General features: G+C 39.1%; 1 protein-coding gene across 3 annotated transcripts in view; it reads left to right on the forward strand.

Annotated features, from left to right (window-relative positions):
• PDE6H (phosphodiesterase 6H) overlaps window positions 1–15,136 on the forward strand; it is a 183,953-nt gene extending 168,817 nt beyond the window's left edge. For 2 of the 3 annotated variants that reach the window (XM_055358728.2, XM_055358730.2), the window contains 3 exons: window positions 10,574–10,748; window positions 11,781–11,821; window positions 14,009–14,897. In XM_055358728.2, coding sequence (XP_055214703.1) covers window positions 10,615–10,748; window positions 11,781–11,821; window positions 14,009–14,085 — 252 coding nt within the window. In that variant the 5' untranslated portion in view covers window positions 10,574–10,614 and the 3' untranslated portion in view covers window positions 14,086–14,897. Of the gene's footprint in view, window positions 1–10,573; window positions 10,749–11,780; window positions 11,822–14,008 lie in introns of all 3 variants that reach the window. The other variant, XM_055358729.2, reaches the window with a different exon arrangement.
• Window positions 15,137–20,629: the final 5,493 nt, after the last annotated feature.

Below are 20,629 nucleotides of genomic sequence, written 5' to 3' on the forward strand. Positions count from 1 at the left end.
AAGTGATCCAGCTTCTCCTATATCTGTGCAATCATTTAGTGTTACACTATGTTTTTTTTAATCATTATCATAGGTGTGTGGTGATTTCTCATTGTGGTTTTAATTTGCATTTCCCTAATGGATGATTATGGTGAATATATTTTTGTGTGCTTGTAATCTACATATCCTCGTCAGTGAAATGTTTACACGTATTTCTTGTTCATTTTCTAATTGAATTGGTTGCCTTTTTAATCTCAAGTTTTGAGAGTTCTTTACATTTTTGAGGTACAAATCCCTTGTTGGGTATAGGATTTTCAAATCCCATCTTCCAATTTGTAATTTGTCTTTCAATTCCCCCATTAGAGTTTCTCACAGAGCAAATATTTTTAATTTTAATGAGGTCAAATTTATCCATTTTTACTGTTATGGATTGTGTTTTCACTGGCAAGTGTAAGAACTTTTCACTTAGTCCAAGGGCCTGGAGATTTTCTCTCATATTTTTAAATCAAAGTTTCGAAGTTTTACATGTTATATTTTAGTCTGTGATTCATTTGAGTTAATGTCTGTACTAGGTGTGAGGTTTTTGGGGTGCATAATATGTGAGGTTTAAGATTCTTTCTCTCCGCTTCCTTCTCCTCCTTCTCTTTCTCCTTCTTCTCTTGGTTTATGGATACCCATAGACAAAGTGTCCATGCTTTCCAGCACCACTTGTTGAACAGACCATCCCTCTCCCATTGAATTGCTTTTGTCTCTTTGGTCAAAAATTAATCGGGCATATTTGTGTAGGTCTATATCTGAGTTTTCTACTCTGTTTCACTGATGTGTAGGTTTTCGTAGCTTCTTTATGAGAATCCTATTCTAGTAGAATTCCTAGTTCTATTCCTAGTTTGCTGAGAATTTTTATCATTAATGGGTTTTGGATTTTGTTAATCATATTTTCATCAATTGATGTGATCATATGATTTTCTTCTTTAGCTTGTTAATATAATGGATTATGTTGATTAATTTTTGAATATTTAATAAGCCTTGCAAGCTGGAATAAATCCCACTTGACTGTAGTGTATTATTCTTTTTATACATTGCTGTATTTAATTTGATAATATTTGTTAAGAATTTTTGCATCTAAATTTATGAGAGATACTGGTCTGTAATTTCCTTTTTAAATTTCTTTGTGTGGTTTTGGTGTCAGGATAAAATAGGCCTCACGAAATGAGTTGGGAAGGTTTCCTCTTATCTGTTTTCTGGAAAAGAATATTGTGTTTTTAATTCATAAGTTTTTTTCCAAGATTAACGTTGTTCTGGAGAATCAAACGTAGGGTATTTAGGGAAAGAGGGGCAAGGCTTGTACATCCCTTTTTCACGTTTAGTGTGTTCCCCTCTGGAGTCCACTATGCATTAGTCAGAGTGGAAAGTTCAGTCTAGGAGATTCCAAATGTGGAGGAAATGTGACTTTAATGTGTCTTCCCACTCACTGGTATTTTAAGAAGCACTAAAGAAAGATTAGAGATTAGCGCTTGCGTAAGCAGCTAAAGGACAGCTAAATTTTTAATTACTTTCTAATTACTTAGTACCTGCACTCTACTTTCCAATATATAATTAATAATACTTTTCCATCTGTCAGAAGGGATCAAGAACCAAAAGTTATAGAGCTATGGAATACAGATTTAAGAAAATAATTTTATTATATTTAGTCATAAAACTTGCATACAGTAGAGCTTACTCCTTGTGATGGACATACGGGTTTTAACAAATGCATCGAGTTGTATATCTACCACTATGATCAGGATTCCAAATAATTCCATCACCGCTCATAAAATTTCTTGAATTTTCTCTTTGGAGTCAACTTCTCCACTCAATCACAGTCCCAAGCAACCAGTGATCTATCCTCCAACCCTACAGTTTTGCCTTCCCAAAATGTCAAAAATGAAGTCAAACAGTACACTGCCTTTTGACTGTGGATTTTTTCATTTAGCAAAATGTTTCTGTGATTTATTTATGTTATTGAATGTATCAATAGCGAGGTTCCCATTAGCTTTATTTCTTGTTTCTGTGAAAGCTTAGAGTGTTCAATACACCAAAGTTATTTTGGAGGAATTCCTTTGAGATTGGTCATTTTGCTTATAGCCATATAACCCGATTACCTGGTGGATAAGATGAGAGACAAACTGACCAGAAATCAGCCATCACTAGACTAGGCAATGAACTATGAAGGGATCTGGTAAAACTACTCCGTCCAACAGAGGCAATGTGTATTGATTGTTGCTTGCCCAGCCTACACCAATCCCCTGAGAGTCAGTAGGAGTCAGAGTAGTAGAGACAGGAAGAGCAGCCACTTCAAACAGGGAACAGTGGGTGAATCCTTGATCCAAGATGATGACCAGACCCTTAGAACCTCATAGTGCCTTGAACGATGTTTCGTTCTCCACCAAGCCTTGCTGAAGGTGGTTGAGTTTCTTATCTTCCATTTTTCTTTTCAGATAGACTAAAATTCTTTCTTTTATCATTTATTTTTTGTTTCAAAAATTTTCCTTAGCCATCCTTTTAGAGTAGGTCTTCTGATTACTGATTCTCTTAGTCTTCCTTTGTCTGAGGATGTCATTATTTCCCCTTATTCTGAAGAAGGATAAATTCACATGACATAGAAGTGAGGGTTGACAGTTCTTTTTCTCAGGACATGAAAAATGTGCCATATCCTTCTAGTCCCCCTGGTTTCTAATGGGAAATCTGCTGTCAGTTGAGTTATTTTTCTTATAGATAAGGTGTTGCTTCTCTTTCACTGCTTTCTGCTTTTTTTCTTTGTCTTTAGTTTTCTGAAGTTTAGCCATGGTGTATTTTGGTGTAGATTTCTTTGAGTTTATCCCACTGGGGTTTCCCACCTTCTTGATGTTATACAATTACGTCCTGCACTACATTTGGAACATTTTTAGCCATTATTTCTTCAAGTACTTTTTAAGCTTCACCTCTTTTCTCCTTTCCTTCTGAGATGCTGATGACATAAATATTAGGTCTTTAGTCTCACGGATTTATGAGGTTCTATTCTTTTTTTTTGTGGGGGGTGGGTTTATTTTCTGTCTTTTGTTCAGATTGGGTAATTTCTATTGTTCTGTCTTCAAGTTCACTGATTCTTTCTTCTTTATTCTCCATTCTGTTTTTGAGCCTACCCATTGAGTTTTTTATGTTGGTTATTCTATTTTTCAGTTCTAAAATCTTTATTTCATGCTTTTTTACATGCTGTGTTATTTCTGAATGGAGATGAAATTTCCCACTTGGGCTTCTTTGATACCACTCTGGTAGGGAGAAGAAGGTGGCCTCGTTATGACTGGTTGGAGGTGAAAAGTCCAAGATCCCAATGTGGCTTTCTCTGATGCTACTCAGCTAGGGTAGGAGAAAGAAAGTCACCCCGTTGTAGCTGAATCAAGATGGGAGTCTTGGCTCTCCACTCAGACTTTGCTGCGTCATGTCATGTTTTTTTCCATGGTATTTGACTGGAGTAGGGCGGTTTTTGTTTAAATGTTTTTGTTCTTGCTAGTTTGCTACTCTCTTGGTCACTTGTCTAGAAAAAAGAGGCTTTTGGGGAGGTTTTTTGTTTTTTCACTCCTCTTGGTGTTTTTGGGTTACTGTCTTTTCCTGCATCAACATCCAGATATACAAAAAGAAAATTCAGGAAACCTCCTGCCATATTGTTCCTTGCATCTAAAGCCTCTCTTTGGTTTTCCTTCTCTCAAATATTTTGAAATATTCCATATTTCTGTCATATATAGTATCCAGGATTTTTAGCTGTACTTAGCAAGAGGCATGAGAGGAAATGTGTCTACTTTACTTGGTCCAAAACAAGAAGGAACATAGATTTTTAAGACTGTAGAGTAATTTAAGAATTTTCTAATTCTAAACCCCTGAGAACCATATTAGAGTGGCTTTAGGAGAATTTTTCAAACTATATACCTAGACTTTCTCCACACTCCTAATCTCTCCCTCTTCTGTCCCCTGGATTTCCTCTGGAGGAAGAAGACTTATGGCACAACCACCCCCATATTCAAAATTGAGAATCTGAGAATTGCAAGATTATCTTTCTCAAGTGTACTGGGATGGAAAAAAATTGAGAACCCCGACACTCTAAATCATTCATTTTACATATGAGGAAACTGAGACTCAGAGAGGTGACAGTTTTTCCATATAGCAGATAAGTGGTAAACCCAAGCTTGCATATGGGTCTAGAACAGTACTTTTCAAACGTTAATATGCAAACACATCACCTTGGACCTTGTTAAAATGTGGATTCTGATTCGGTAAGTATGGAGCAGGGCTGAAATCCTGCATTTTTAACAAGTGCACAGATGGTGTTGCTGCTGCTGCACTTTGAGTAACAACATTCTAGAACATTCACTCAGCTTTTGGCACTTTCCACTGTCCTTAAAATTTGTATTCTTTCATCAAGAAAATGGAGAATATGTAAAAGTTTGACAGCTAAGCATCTAAACATTCACGTGCCTGGTATGTAATAGTAAAGGAAGATGTGAATGGTAATGGAGATACAGAGGAGGGAGCAGAGGGACTCATCCAGAGACCAAACACTTTCCTGGCTTTGCAAGGTAATCATTGCTTTCAAAACTCAGAGGAATTTTGGTAAAGACCAGTGGAGAGCATATGAATGACTCTCGAGCTGTTTAGTTGCTCATGTAATCTGCTTAGGGCTGCAGGTCCATGTCTGCTTTGATGTAGTACAGCACAAAGACAATTGAATATGCAAGGTACTTCCAGATTTGGGCCCTGTTCCTGGCTCCACTATTAATTTTATTTGCAGTCTTGAATAGGTCACTTAATCTTTCTATGATAAATTTATCAAAAGAGCTTACTGATAACTAGCATATGGGTTGAGATCTATTTAAAATACAAAAAGTATTAATCTATTAATAATTAATACTAGTGGATCAATAAAATAGGAAGACTGAGTCAAGGAGTCTCAGTAAATTGGATTGTACCCTAGACCCTACACCCTGAAACATTTAGGTACGGAAGATCCGGCAATCGATTCTCAAATAAGTGTCCTCAGTTAACAATTCCTAGCTGTCATTTGGGCCCTTTCTGTGTCAGATATCACTGAATTTGATATCAGTTTTGACTCTGAGGTTCCATCTCTCTGAGGAAATTCACACAATACCAGTTAGGGAGACATACTGTGTGTTTCCCAATGTCACTGCCCGCATGTTCAATGTCCCTGTATAGCAGGAGGCACTGTGGCTCCCTCTCTTCTCTCCAGTTATCTAGAGCCCCATAAGAATTATGTCACTGTGTATATGTGTGTGTGTGATTGCGCACATAGGTGTGTGTTTGTCAGGGAAAGGGAAGAAATGGGGGTAGTGAAAACTAAAGGTAAGAATAAAAAAAAGACAGAAGATATTGAATCACAAACTGAAATTTACCCTTGGATATCAACACTTTTTGTGTTTTTGTGAATACAATACCTATTTATTGACTGGAATGAACCCAAGTCAGTTTTGAAAGGGCCTCTAATTATTGGAAAACTCCTAAGCCTGTCCCAGCATCAACCCATGTTCTCCTAACTTCTTTGCACCTGGGTTACTGTTCTGAGCTTATGACGGTGAGATTAGGCAGCATGAGGGTATTACAGAGAGATAAGTCAGGATGCAAAGATCTTCTTGTCTTTTGCAAAGAAGGCAGCTGGGCAGCTGATAGGAACAACGTTCAGCTCCGTGAGTACTTCTGAACTTCTGGTGAATTTGAGCAGGATCATTGAAGGGCTTTGGGGGGTTGATCAGGTTCCAAAAGAAAAATTGCAGAAGAAAACATGTTGGACCTGTGGGCCTGGGCTGTGGCTGGGGATGAAAATGGGAAAGAACATGAAGGAGATACATGCAGACCTTCTTGTTATGCCATGGGACAAGCAAATAAGTGAAACTTGATTATTACAAGGTCACTGCAAAACTTGATTACTGAATTCATTTAGAAGGAGCCCAGTAGTGACCTCCCTGTTTGCAGCTTCATAGTAAACAGTTTTCTGAAGAAGGAGGAATCTGTGACACTAAATAACCACAGAGAAAACAGTTCTTTACTCCCAGGATGTGCCTGCAAACTTGGCCCGGGATGGTGTGAGTGTGAGGAAAAGGAGAAGGGGAGCTGAGAGCATGAGAATGACCGCAGGGCAGTGCAGGTGGCTGAGCCTTCTCCCTTTGAGGTCAAGTGTTTATTTGTTCCATTCTGAAGCAGGGTGCTGGCTGGATTTTTGGTAATTTTTTTTTATGGCTTTGGTTTGGGTCTTGCTTTGCTTTTCAAATTATTGATTTTCTCTGCCTCAGCAGGACCCTGGGTGATATTTATGGGCTCAACCCCAGCAGTACTTCCCTTCCCAGCTCCTTCCTGCCTCTTTCTTTGTCCACCAACAATGGACTGGTCTACCTGTCTATATCTTTGCTGAGAAAAAGAGAACTGGAAGTGTAAGGTGATAACAGCAGCATCAGAGAGCTGTCTCAGGAACCTCCTAAAACTGCTTTTCAGAGGATCATCCTCTGTCACTATATACAGCTGGGCTTTGCTGTATAAAGAAACAGAAGATGATTTTTTGCTTTATACAAATCTTTAACTTTGTTAAGTTGACCCTAAACCCAGTCCCCTACAAAAGTATGCCTTGAAATATTACTTTGCTGCATCCACTTATTTCTGCAGAAAAACAGTTTGTAATCTTCAAAAGGGGAAGGGCTAACATTGCTTTAAATACAGGAAAATGTTCTGGCTCACGAAAGAATAAATTGCCTAATGCTTTTGGAGGAAAAAATGTGAAACTTCTTTCAGCTAAAATCAAGTCTGATAATACATTTAGGGTTACTCAGCTCCAGATGCCCTTAGAATTTCTAGAAAGTTGTGGTCAGCATGAGGTTAGCCTTTGGTGATGTTTATGGACAACAGGACCGGCTTCCAATGCAGGAAAAGGTCAGAGGTGTTCTACCCTTCCTAAAGGTTTTGCAGAGAGAATTGGAGGGTAAATCTATGACAGAAGCTGCATAGGGATTAGTCGACTGTTCCAGTCACCTAGTGCAAATCCTGAGCACCATTAGGATCAAGGGATTAACCTGGCAACTGTTATGTAACTCTTTCTGAGGAGGCTTCTTTCATATAATGCATCAAACTCAGACATGAACACTTTCTAAGCCTAGAGGTGTAACTTCAAAATTATGTAAAAATGCAAAAGAAACTTGCAAGAAAAAAGGGGATGTATCATTGGGGAATATGGATGTCACGTGTGATTTTTAAATTCTTCGGGGTTGCTGTTGGGGTGTCACAGGAATTCAAGGAAAGCTTCTTAAGACAGAATTTTAAGACCAGAAATAAGTTAACAGTCGGGGTGTTTGAAGGAAGCAGAGAATTACCCAGCAAGGGCAGATGATAATTGCCCCTCTGGTGTATGGCAAGGGCCCTTCAGCAGTTGGCCCAGAGGAAGGAGGTGCAGAGTCCAGGTGAACAAGTGTCATAACCACAGATTAGTTTGCATGGCTTTCTTTTCTCTCAGAAGGTCTAGCATATATTTGCCCTTTTTGAACACTTTGTACCATTCTACTTATATTGTCTTCCTAAAATTTCCCCATAACCCTAAAAGGAAGGTCTTATTTGATTCATTTTATAGATGGAATAAGACCCACAGAGGATTATGAAATTTATCCTAAGTCACGTAGCCAGTTCTGTGGAGTAGGAACTTAAAACTATATCAGTTTGATTCTAAAGAGTGTACTCTCTACCATGTTACCATCAAAGGGCAATTTGACAAATGAGGGTCACTTTAGGCCCTTACATTATAGAACTCTGGATCCAACTTAATTGGATCTTATTACGGCTGCCAGATAAAAATGAAGGATGCCAGTTCAATTTGAATTCCAGAAAAAAAATGACTTTTTAAAGTATAAATATGTACCATGAAACAGCTGAGATATACTTTACTAAAAAAACATTATTTCTTTGTAATTCAAATTGAACTGGGTGTTTGTAATTTTTTTTTTCGCTCAATCTGGCAATTCTGACCCTAATAGATTCTTTAGATGAGAGAAAAGAAACTTTTTGATTTCTTCTACCTTGAAAATCCTGGGCAGTTCAAAAACCTTGATCTGAGAGCAATTCTCTAGCTGCCCTCTGTGACTCTGGCAGGCCTGGGATGTGTCAGTTACTGGTGGTCCACTCTGAGCACAGCGCAGATCTTGGCTGCTCACCAGCGATTCCCAGGGTCCCAACCACACTTGGGACAGACACAAAGTTTGCCTGTCTACCAGCGGTAGAGAGGGCCCACAGAACAGGAACTGAATTTAGTGAGCAGAGGAACTGGCAGTGCATTTCCTAAAGCCTGAAAACTAGTGACTTCTCTGTGCTCTGATGGAGAAGTCAAAGGGTCAGGATCTCATGACCTAAGGTTTACGGTATTTGTTCAATTTCTTTTTTTTTCTTTTCTTTTCTTTTTTTTTCTTGAGATGGGGTCTCGCCCTGTCGCCCAGGCTGGAGTGCAGTGGCACGATCTCAGCTCACTGCAAACTCCGCCTCCTGGGTTCACACCATTCTCCTGCCTCAGCCTCCCAAGTAGCTGGGACTACAGGCACCCGTCACCACGCCCGGCTAATCTTTTGTATTTTTAGTAGAGATGGGGTTTCACCATGTTAGCCAGGATGGTCTTGATCTCCTGACCTCGTGATCCGCCCGCCTCGGCCTCCCAAAGTGCTGGGATTACAGGCGTGAGCCACCGTGCCTGGCCTGTTCAATTTCTAAATTAATTTATTAACTCATTTGACAAATATAATATATATGGCATGATTACTGTACACCATGCACTGTTGTAGGTTCTGAGAGTGGAAGGACAGCCTCATGAAGCTAGTCCAGTAGGGGATAAAGGAAGGAATCACAGCATGAGCAGGTGGTCCAGGGTCCTGGCCAATCTCACCATCCCTGGTACTGGCAAGGGTAATAATTTAGTAATAATCAGAATTTAAATAAGAGAAAAATCTTGGAGGCAAGGATAATAATTGAAACCCAATTGTCAAAGAAATAAGAAAACAGTATGGACTGGAAGTTATAGAATATGAGGTTTCAGGGATATGCAGTGTGGCCAGTAAAGAGAGTCATTGTTAGCACGAGGCAAAGACTGTCAGGGAGGTTTGCAGTTAACAGTATTAGCATAGGCTGATGTGATGGGTCATGCCTGTAAACCTAGCACTTCGGGAGGCTGAGGCGGGAGGATCACTTGAGACCAGGAGTTTGAGGCTGTAGTGAGCTATGACTGCAATTGCACCACTGCACTACAGCCTGGCTGATGGAGCAAGAACTTGTCTCTCTTAAAAAAAAAAGAAAAAAGAATATTAGCATAAATCTGTAAAGGGTGAAATAAGGAATCTTATGGAGACAAAGCCCCCACACACTAGATTTTATAGAAGAGACTGTCTCAGGGTAAGAGGCAAAAGCAATCTGGAGTTCTTTGGGGCTTTTCAGGATCTTCCTTCCAAGAGCAAGTTTTGTTAACTCTTATGAAAGAAAGGAAGAAAGAAAATAACATCATCCAAAATGACACATTAATTGCTTAAATTTATCTTTTTCAATAATTTTCTTTGATTTGTATTTGAAGAATGGCAATGTGCATTTCTGTAGCCAAATTAAAGTCTGAGAACACCATATTGGATAGGTCCGTGGTGTGGATAGAAGAAAGCATTGAAGATTTGTGAAAAATGGGGGCTGAAGAACCTTATGTCTCAACGTAGAGTTGAAGCACAAACGTATTACTTAATTATCCTTCATTAACTTCTGTATGTGTGTGTGTATTAAGACGTGTTGAATATATTCATGGGTGTTGGTATTCCTGCTTCAGAGGTCCTCCTGTCCAGACAACTACACTGTCATCTCCCAGAACTAAACGAAAAGTTTCTGGTTCATGTGAGGATTAAACAAAATAATCCTATCTTAAACTATAAGGACATGAAGGACTATAAAAAAACAGAGGCCATAAAAAATGCTCAATAAACATTTAGAGTCAGGTTATTTTACAGCTGGATGGAAGAATATGTAAAGCTTAAAGAAATTGCAGATGCTGTAAAAGACTATAGATATCACTGAGTCCATTTTCCTCTCTTTGTAACTGACAGAACTGGTAGTCACAGAGAAGTACGGCATCATAATAAATTCACATAGAATGCTTGTGGCAAATCTATTTTATTTATTTATTTTTAAATTTTAATTTGTTATACTTAATGCGAAGCTTTAATTTATTTATTTAAAAATTGTTTTCAGTGGCAGATCCATGGGAACAGCATAGCTACCTAGATTTCTGAGTTTTAAAATCTATCAATTGTCCATTTACACAACTGATAGATTGTGTAAGTAATGTAGCAGAAGGTAAGTTTCCATTCCATTCCATTAAGTGCCTGCATTGATTTATACTCTGTTTTCTTAAAGATCCCTTTTAAAGATGATAACTTCTCCCCTTTTGTGTCAACACAAAATACCGAGCTTTCTTGTTGAAGTACTTTTCTTCTCCAGCCTGAAATAAAGATCTAATAACCAATGGTCTCCATGACTTGAAAGATCTTCTTTTTTTTATCTTTCACTGTCTAAGGAGGCTGAAAGGGAAACATCAGCCGCCCCAGGGGAGTTAAAATGAGTGACAACACTACTCTGGCTGCTCCAGCTTCAAACCAGGGTCCTACCACCCCACGCAAAGGCCCTCCCAAGTTCAAGCAGAGGCAGACTCGCCAATTCAAGAGTAAACCTCCAAAGAAAGGTGTGAAAGGGTAAGACCAAAATGAAAAGAAAAACTTTCTATTGCTTTCTTTTTCCCACAAGACTGCTTTTGTTCTGGGAAATTGGTGCTCACAATATTAAACAGACTTACAAAAATTTCCACTCCATCCTCTCTTTTCCTCTGTAACTCCATCTTTGATGAATTGTGTCTTTATCCCTGGAATTCTTTCCTTCTCAACCTCCAGGTCTGTGGCCGAATTTAACATGGCAAATGGAGGCTTTTTACAATAAACTTTGACTTTGCCTTGCAGGCTTTTGATGACCACTCCTCTTTACTGACACAACCTCTACATTAATCTGTAACACTGAACCACTGACCATTTCCAGAAAATATAGCTTATATTTATGTCTTCCAATTTTGTATCCTCAGTTCTTTATTTTCCTCTTCCTCTCCTTGGCAAAATCCTATTGATTTTTCAACACACAGATCATATGCTAATTTCTTTTTGAAGCTACTCCTGACTCTCTTTAACAAACTATCATTACTTTCATGTTTGCATTTTGTACATTCAGCTATCATAACTTACATTATATCTTATATTTATTTATTTGTATCTATTATCCGAGGCTAAGACCACTCAGAAAATTTGTCTGTTTTCTTCTTAACTCTCTGTGCTTAACAAAATGCCCGGTATATAATAGATGCTTAGTTAATGATTTTGAATAAGTAAACAAATGGATGAATTCATCATTTTTAATGCCTTTTGTATTGCTTTCTCATTTTAATTTTTATTATAAAAAGTGAAACTTGACTAAGTTGTCCCACTGATGGTTCTTTCTGACTCTTAATTGTTTTAGGTTAAGTTCCTACAGGACAGAAATATCTCTCCACTGGGATACACCAAAACCTGCCTGAGTGACATTTTCTTTGCTCCAGTTCAGGGCAAACTAAAGGAGTTTCTCAAATACAAACACTTAAACCTCTCCTTCTTCCCCCTTGAATCAAGAAACTCTCCATGTGAGTGACTCCAAAATTCTTTTGCTCTAATCTCAGCTAATTTCCCCTTTATTCTTTTCCATAGATTTGGAGATGACATTCCAGGAATGGAGGGGCTAGGAACAGGTAAGCCACCCACTGATTTAAGTGAGAACTTTGCACTTGGAGTTCTGCCTTTTTATATACTTCAGGCCTCAAGGGGCAGTTGAAAGTTATGAGAGACACCCAAGGCAGAAGATCTGTGAAGACATAGAAATGTGGGGATTTAATTTACCCTCTGAAATAAGTACATGTGTGCCGAGATACAAAAGCCCTAAAAGAAATCAGGGTAGGCCCAAAATTTCATAAACCTTCTTGTTTTGTCAAACAACCTTTGAGGGCATACAATAATAAATTACAGACTTTTATGGTAGAAAGATTTTCATAATTCATCTCCCCAAACTTCATTTTTCAAGGGAGAAATCTGAGACATAGAGGAATTGGCAGTCTTTTGTCTAAGGCTACCAAGTGAACTATTGGAAATAAGGGTGAGGTCTGGAGATCTCTCCACTCTACCTGGCAAACCACTTTCTTACCAATTTCCTCTTTTTACACATCCTCTAGCACCCAGAGGAGGATCTTACATACTGAATGCCTGCAATATAATTTTAAAAATTGGTTACCAGATTTTTATATATCATACAATGAATGCAATCACTGCATATTTTTTAAATTAATAGACTTTATTTCTTAGAGGAGTTTAAGACTTACAGAAAAATTCAGCAGAAAGTAGAGCTCCTATATGTCCTCTCTACCATCTCTCCCCTTTTACACAGTTTCCTCTATTATTAACATCTTGTATTAGTGTGACTATATTTGATGAGCCAATGTCGATGCAGTATGTTAATTAAAATCCATAGCTTGAATTAGAGTTTTTATCCTTTGTGTTGTAAAGTTCTAAGGATTTTGATAAATACCGTGTACCCACCATTATAGTACATATTGCAGTACATATAGTATCATACAGAATAGTTTCGCTGCCCTATGCTCCACCCGGTCATCCTTCTCTCTCTCTCTAAACCCCAGACATCCACTAATGTTCTTACTGTCTCTATAGTTTTGCCTTTTCCAGAATGTCATATAGTTAGACTCATACAGTATATAGCTTTTCTGGACTAGCTTCTTTCATTTAACCATATTCATTTAAGGTTTCTCCATGTTTTTATGTGGCTTGATAGCTCATTTTTTAAAATCACGGAATAATACTCCATTGTAGGGATATACACAGTTTTTTATCCTATTGAAAGATACCTTGGTTTCTTCCAAGTTTTGCCAATAATGAATAAAATGCCCCTAAATATTTATGTGCAGGCTTTTGTGTGGACATATTTTCAACTCATCCAACACACCTTTGATAAACAGTAGCAACTGTAGTAATCAGTGTCCTTCCCAGGCAATCCTCAGTGTATCTTTCTGCAGGCAAATACCAATCCTGGGATCTCGAATGAATTTTCCAGCCTTTAAAATTTGTTATAAAGCAAATTTTCTATTCTTTTAGATCAACTGCTTCCGTATTTTGGCAAGCTGCATACAAGACCAACAAATTTGCTTTGGGATCTGGAAGATATGCTTGACTCTGACAGTGTATTTGGAATAATGTAAAGAGGTTTATAGGGAGTGAAGGTCTGAGGTCTTTGACCTGGCTCTAGTCTCAGCTCTACAACTATGTGGTTTTTGCTAATTATTTCATCTTTCTGTGTGTCAGCAAGCTTCTTTGTAACTCAGGGATAATAACATCTTATTGTCTAAAACAAGAAGCTGGATTAAAAGATGTTTGGTGATCGTTTCTCAATATGTGATTGGATATAGGCAATTCAAAATGTAAAGGAATAGAAGAACAATTAGAGAAGAAACTGATCTAGATTGGTGGGGAAGACTATGGATACCTAGACCAGGGAGATTCAAAGTGCTCCTCCTTTTCATTTTAACCCTTGGCCTGACTAGAATTCCACTTCTGCTTCCTCCTTAGTGGTTGTGGTTTGGGGAGACTCTGTGTGATCAGTGGGCTGTACCCCACAGGGAACCCCCCAGTCAAAAGCTGTGGATCACCTCCCCAAAAAGGAAGCAGAATGAAACCAACAGAGATGCCTGGTGCAACAATTAAGCAATTGGTCTGATCCTTCCTGGGCCACAGGGCCACGCTAGGGAACTTCCCAGTCAGGGGACAATGAGCAGGAGAGAGGAGTGAAGTGTCTCTGCCTGAAGGGTGTCTTTCTGTGAAGAAGCTCTCTTGGGGTGAGGTTGGCTTACGTGCTCTTCTTCCATCTCTTGCAGATATCACGGTGATTTGTCCGTGGGAGGCATTCAGCCACCTGGAATTGCATGAGCTCGCTCAGTTTGGGATTATCTGAAGTGCCAGAGGTTCTGCCACTCTCAACGACATCTGCTGTAATTTTGGTTGCTTTTGCCCTGTTGATCTGCCAGAGTCTTGAAATTCAGCTGATTGGAAGTGGTTTCTTTGACTTTCAAGGTCATTCCCTATCAGTTACTACTAAGAGTTCTCTTACTGTCAGAATCTCTCTTGCAGTACAGCTCAAAATAGTGGATGCATTTCAAACTTGACCACCTTTTCCTACCAGCTAGTTAGAAGTCATCAATATTTCTCTACATTTTGTTTATCTGTAAGTCCTTTAAGTCTATTTTTGCTAGGCATTCATTATGATTAATAGTAGACTTTTAAGACAACATTTATGTCACTCCCCACCTCCTCATATTTAATAAAGGAGATATTTACCTTGAATGTTGGTGAAGTTGTATTAAATGCTACGTAGAAATATCTGATGCTGTGTTCTGAGAACCAATTAAACAAAGAGGGCACAGTCATACAGGAAATAAGTGCAGTGCTTAACAAAACAGCATAGGATTAAGATTTGAATTCTGTAAGTAAGTTTGCAAATTGTATAATTTCCGGGTCTAAATTTTTTTTTTTTTTTAATTTGAGACGGACTCTTGCTCTGTCGCCCAGGCTGGAGTGCAGTGGCGCGATCTCGGCTCACTGCAAGCTCCGCCTCCCGGGTTCATGCCATTCTCCTGCTTCAGCCTCCCGAGTAGCTGGGACTACAGGCGCCTGCCACCATGCCTGGCTAATTTTTTGTATATTTAGTAGAGATGGGGTTTCACTGTGTTGGCCAGGATGGTCTCGATCTCTTGACCTCGTGATCCACCCCCGCTGGGCCTCCCGAAGTGCTGGGATTACAGGCGTGAGCCACTGCGCCCGGCCACTGGGTCTAAATTTTATTGAACTAGGTTATTCCAGAAGTCTCATGCAGCTCTAAGTTGTATAGTTCTAAGTTGGTGAGGAACTGGGATTTAAACTCAGAATTCTGACAATGTGAGCCTTCTTTTCGGTACTCTGGTTGAGGAAGGTTTCCTTCCACGGCATCCCTTCAGTGAAATTATTTTGTCCAATGACTTAAAATGAGAGTCACAGGAGTTACATACATTGACTGCTTTGTGTACATCTGTAGTTAATCTAACCTTTAAACTGTCAATTGAAAAGATTTATATGCTGTAAGGTTTAGACTCATATGCAAAGGATAGGCAGTTGACCCTCTAAATAAAATGGATGGTTTGCCTCACCCCTGAAGTTGTCTCAATGTAATGTGCTCATACTTATCTTTTCTCAATACTTTCAAGGCAATTGTGCAACTCAAATGCTGCCTCTATGTGACTTGGATGCTTTGGAACTAACAGTATGAATTTCTTCATTTCAGTTTTGAAATCTGTGGTAAAAGAATGGAGTAAATTAACCGAAGAGAGAGACAGGATGATAGAGAAGTAAGAGATTCAGATTCTAATCCTGTCTCTACCAGTAAATTGCAATATAATTTTGGGCAAAGATCTCACCCTTTTTAGCTTCAAGTTTTCCTGAATCAGATAATCTAAGGTTCATGGTAGTGATAAATTTTGTGACTTTGTGGTCTTAGAGGAGTGCAGCACTCAAAGACTTGTGGCTGCTACAGGGCCTGTGTTAACCATTTTGCACGAATGATCAGGTTACCTTCTGGCCAGAAAATTGGAAGTACAAAAGAAAAGCTGAGGTATAGATTCAAAAGTGGAACCACAACATGCAAAGAGGCCCAGTGGAAATGTGTGTTTCCTCCTTCAGCAGGAACTCCTGCCTCCACCCAGGCACCTGCTTTCTCTCCTGCCAAAGCTAACTCTTGCCTTTCAAGTCAGCTGCTCCATTTGACAGCCAGTGCCTTCAGTTCATCCCAGTTAGGGAGGACTGGCTTCTTCTCCAGCTGGGAGAGACTCTGGTTCACATTTGGCTTACTTTTCAGATATTTCTTTAAAAATGAAGCAATGACATTGACAAAACAGAATGCACTCAAAAGAATGTATCCAAAGGCTACCTAAAGAAATATCTAGAAACTATGCTACATGGGGAATTGTTGAACGAACTGATAACATTTAGCTGAGAGAAGAAAACATTCATTGCCAGCAAATATTTGAAAAGTTGTAATGATCCACAGCTGTAACAACCTGAATACACCGGATCTTTTAAAAAAGTAATGGTGAAGGCCGAGTGTGGTGACTCACGCCTCTAATTCCAGCACTTTGGGAGGCTGAGGTGGGCAGATCACAAGGTCAGAAGATCAAGACCAGCCTGGCTAACATGGTGAAACCCTGTTTCTACTAAAAATACAAAAAAAAAAAAAAATATTAGCTGGGTGTGGTGGCATGAGCCTGTAGTCCCAGCTACACAAGAGGCTGAGGCAGGAGAATCACTTGAACCAGGGAGGCGGAGCTTGCAGTGAGCCGAGATCGTGCCACTGCACTCCAGCCTGGTGACAGAGCGAGACCCCATCTAAAAAAAAAAAAAGGAAAAAAAAGTAATGATGAAGCAGGAAGAAGCAAATATGTTTTACGCCACAGTCTAGCATTTGGGGGTAAGCTGGAGTAGACATAATTTAAAGCCCTTCCAGTATCTAGAATCCTATTATTTCTATTCCTATCATTTTATTATTTTAAATAAGAAACCTCTCAATGTATAGACAACACATATGAAAGAGATAAAGTAAGTCGTTGTCCTCATCTGAGTCCTGGCAGCAAAGAGATGACAACCCCAAGCTGGGTAATTGAGGAAAGGTTTAACAAAGGGACTATTTACACAGGCTGGGGAAGAGTTAGTGGCAATCTACAAAGGCCAGTACAGTAACTTGGGGCTAGCAACAGCATGGGAGCCATTGCCAAACCGGAAATAACATCTCTAATAATAAAGGAGGGGCCCTTGACAAGGCTGTGGGATGCGGCAGAGGGACATAGTTAACATACAGTGATGCTGTAAGTAATCAGGAGGTAAAAGGGTTGTTCCTCCTTCCAATGTCATCCTTCTCCCCTTCTCTACTTCCCTGTTGATGCCTCCCATTGGCTAAACCCAACTGGAAATCAGAGGGCAAAGAATCTCTTTAATGCAGTCATTAAAGTTCACCTTCTCCAGTAACACACAGACACAGGGAGGGGAACAACTCACACTGGGGCTTCTAAGGGGGACGGGGGGAAGATAGAGCATCAGGATAAATAGCTAATGCATGTGGGGCTTAATACCTAAGTGATAGGTTGATGGGTGCAGCAAACCACAATGGCACATGTTTACCTGTGTAACAAACTTGCACACCCTGCACATGTATCCTGGAACTTAAAATTTTTAAAAAAGTTCGCCTTCTTCAGCAAAGACCAAGTGGAGAGTGAATGTGGAGGGGCTAATATATATATCCATCATAGCAACAGTATTGAAGAACAGATAGTATTTGTCAGCCAGTGATTTTTAGTTGGAGTTGGGAAATAGCATGCATATGTCTATAGCCTACACAGCTGATTCCGATGCAAAACGCTAGAGTGGAGGAAGAGCAGTGTTAAATAGGAAGAACCCGATAGGCAAAAGAGAACAATAGCAGAAATAATTTATCATAAAGTTTAAGACTTTGGGGAATTAAAAAAAATCTTCAGACAGTTTTCTGATAATAAGAAACATTGAGAGTCTCTTGTTAAAAGCACATAAAATTTGGGCCTCACTCCAGATTTTCTGAATAAGAATTTCCAAGGGAGAGATATTGAAATCTATGTTTTTAAATGAGGGCCCTAGGTGATTCTTACATTTGTGCCAGTTTAAAAACTCTGATGTAATCCAAGCCTACATTTTACACATTAGGAATTAGCTAATTCTTAACTTGTTACCACCCAGTGACCCAGTGGCTAACTTAACCCATTCTTCTTGCCCCCAATAACACATGTAGTCAGTGGGAGAACAGAGGCTAACATGTATGTGTTCTGACTGTCACATAGTTTTGCTGGCTGATAAAATAGATGTGCCTCACTACTCTAGACCTAACCCAGAGGATGTCAGAGAGCTCAGGAGACAAGGGTTGGACTGAAGCAATTCCAAGAATATAGGGCTGGAGAAGTACCACAATTATGACCACTGCCTTACACAGCCACCCTCCCTCCGTAGCCTGTGTCACACTCCCTGGCCTCTGCTGCCTCCTCTAACTGGAGTAGGAGGAAGCCAGGGAGGGTGAGAGGCAGGTGGAGGCAGGAGCTGGCTAATCCTCCACCTCTTCCCTGTTTGTTTCAGCACTGGGTAGAAATTGAGATTAATGGTGCCAGTGAGCTAGGCACTAATTCCTGTTCTCCACACACCTCAGCCACACTACAGCCAGACAGAAAAAGCGGTGCATAAGGAGAAAGTGTTCCTCTTGAGTCTCCACCCTACCTGAATAGGCACAGTGGTCCAAACGATTGCCACTGTGCAGTTGACCTGTGCTGTGAGAAAGCAAAAATCGCCATAAACAATTTTATGAAACAAAGGAGGAGGAGTTTCTCAACAACTGAAGAAGTGGAGGGAAAACACACGCACAGGGGAATAATCAATTAGACCAATGTTCAGCACAAGAGAAAAAAAGATCACACAAGATTGGGCACTATAAAACTAATATAATGAGAACCATGCAACTATGACACTGAATTGTTTTAAAGGGGAAAATAGGAAAGGAACTATGTTTTATAAAAGGCTAGAGGGAAAGGCTTGTACAGGCCACAGAACTGTGTATACATATATATAAACTAGCATGACGCTTTTTGCAATATGAGGGCAGAGTCAGATTGATTAAAACCGAAATTCAAAAAAGCAACAATCAAGTTGAATGGCAACATCAGTCACAGTATCTTTTCTTTGGCAAAAACAATTGAGAGGCCTGGGTTCTGCCTGGATCTGCTGCAAAGTACCTGCTAGATAGTCAGCTAATTCACTTTTCTTCTTTGGCCTCAAATATTTCACAATAAAACAGGATCTTAGACATAATGATTGCCAAGTGTCCTTTCAGCAAAAAATTCTAAAAAACAAGTAATACATTTAAATATATTTCAGTTGTTCCCTTTAGACCAGAAGACCTAAAGCACAGAGCCTCAGTTTCCAATTATTTCCGGAGAGCTTGTTTAATACCCCCCCTTTTTTTTTTTTTTTTTTCACATTTCTCCAGGGTCCAGTAATAAAGTCGAATCATGTGTTAGTACTGCCACCTGCTGCAACAAATAAGCACTTCAACACTTGGAGACAACCATTTCTATTAGACTTTTCAATCCACGTAGCTAGTTCTGAATTTCTTCCCATCCATTCATTCACCAATTTAAACTGTTGCATTGCTTGGCTAAGGAAAAGTAATCCATACAAAGGATGAACATTAAAAGGGTATAAAAGTGAACACAGTACAAGATAAGTCTTGTTTCCACCCAGTGCCCCACATCCCTCTCTCATTCTCAGTCAATCCCTGTTATGCTTCTTGTGAATCCTGCCAGAGACATTCTGTGCATAGACACACTTATATGTATACACTTTTTTTTTGCACAGTAATAACATACTATATTCACTATTCTATACTATTTTTGACTTATTTTTTCTTGAAGATAACTCTATGTCTGTACATTTTGATATACCTCATTTTTTAAAGTAGCAGCATACGTTTCGTTTGTATAATTGAGGTCTAATTCATTTATCCAGTGTCATATTGATGGACGTTTTGGATATTTTTAGACTTCTACATATTTTCTCAAATGCCTCCATATTTATGCCAGAGTTGTACAGGTTGATCTCTAGGACCAATTCCTGGGAGTAGAATGGACAGGCTTTGAAGGATATTGCTACATTCACCTCTGAAAAATTTGTAATCATTAACACAACATATACAACTCATGCATACTTTTCCAAACACTCACACCTTTACATAATATTATTAAATTTTTATGTTGCCTGAAAATGAACAACGTTTCACAAGTTTAAAAGTCACTGTTATGTTCTTGTCAGTGAATTGTCTGCTCTTGTGCTTTGTCTGTTTTCCTATGAAACAGCGAATCTTTGAATTATAAGATCTCTCCCCCATCAGTGTCATCTGTATAAAAGGAAGTATCGGTTTGTCTTATATCTGTGGTACAAATAGCCAAAGCAAACCTAAGCAAGAAAGAACAAAGCCAGAGGCATCACATTACCCAACTTAAAACTATACTATATGGCTACAGTAACAAAAACAGCATGGTACAAAAACAGACATATAGACCGGTGGAACAGAATAGGGAACGCAGAAATAAAGCTGCACATCTACAGCCATCTTATCTTTTGCAGAGTTGACAAAAATAAGCAATGGAGAAAGGAGTCCCTATTCAATAAGTGGTGCTGGGATAACTGCATAAGCAGAAGAATGAAACTGGATTCCTATCTTTACCTATACAAAAATTAACTCAAAACAGATTAAATATTTAAATGTAAGATCTCAAACCATAAGGATCTTAGAAGACAATTTAGAGAACATCATTCTGGATATTGACCATGGGAAAGGATTTATGACTAAGCCCTTAAAAGCAATGGCAACAAAAACAAAAATTGATAAGTGGGACCTAATT

Source organism: Gorilla gorilla, chromosome 10 (assembly GCF_029281585.2).
Source record: "Gorilla gorilla gorilla isolate KB3781 chromosome 10, NHGRI_mGorGor1-v2.1_pri, whole genome shotgun sequence".
Taxonomy (NCBI): Eukaryota; Metazoa; Chordata; class Mammalia; order Primates; family Hominidae; genus Gorilla; species Gorilla gorilla.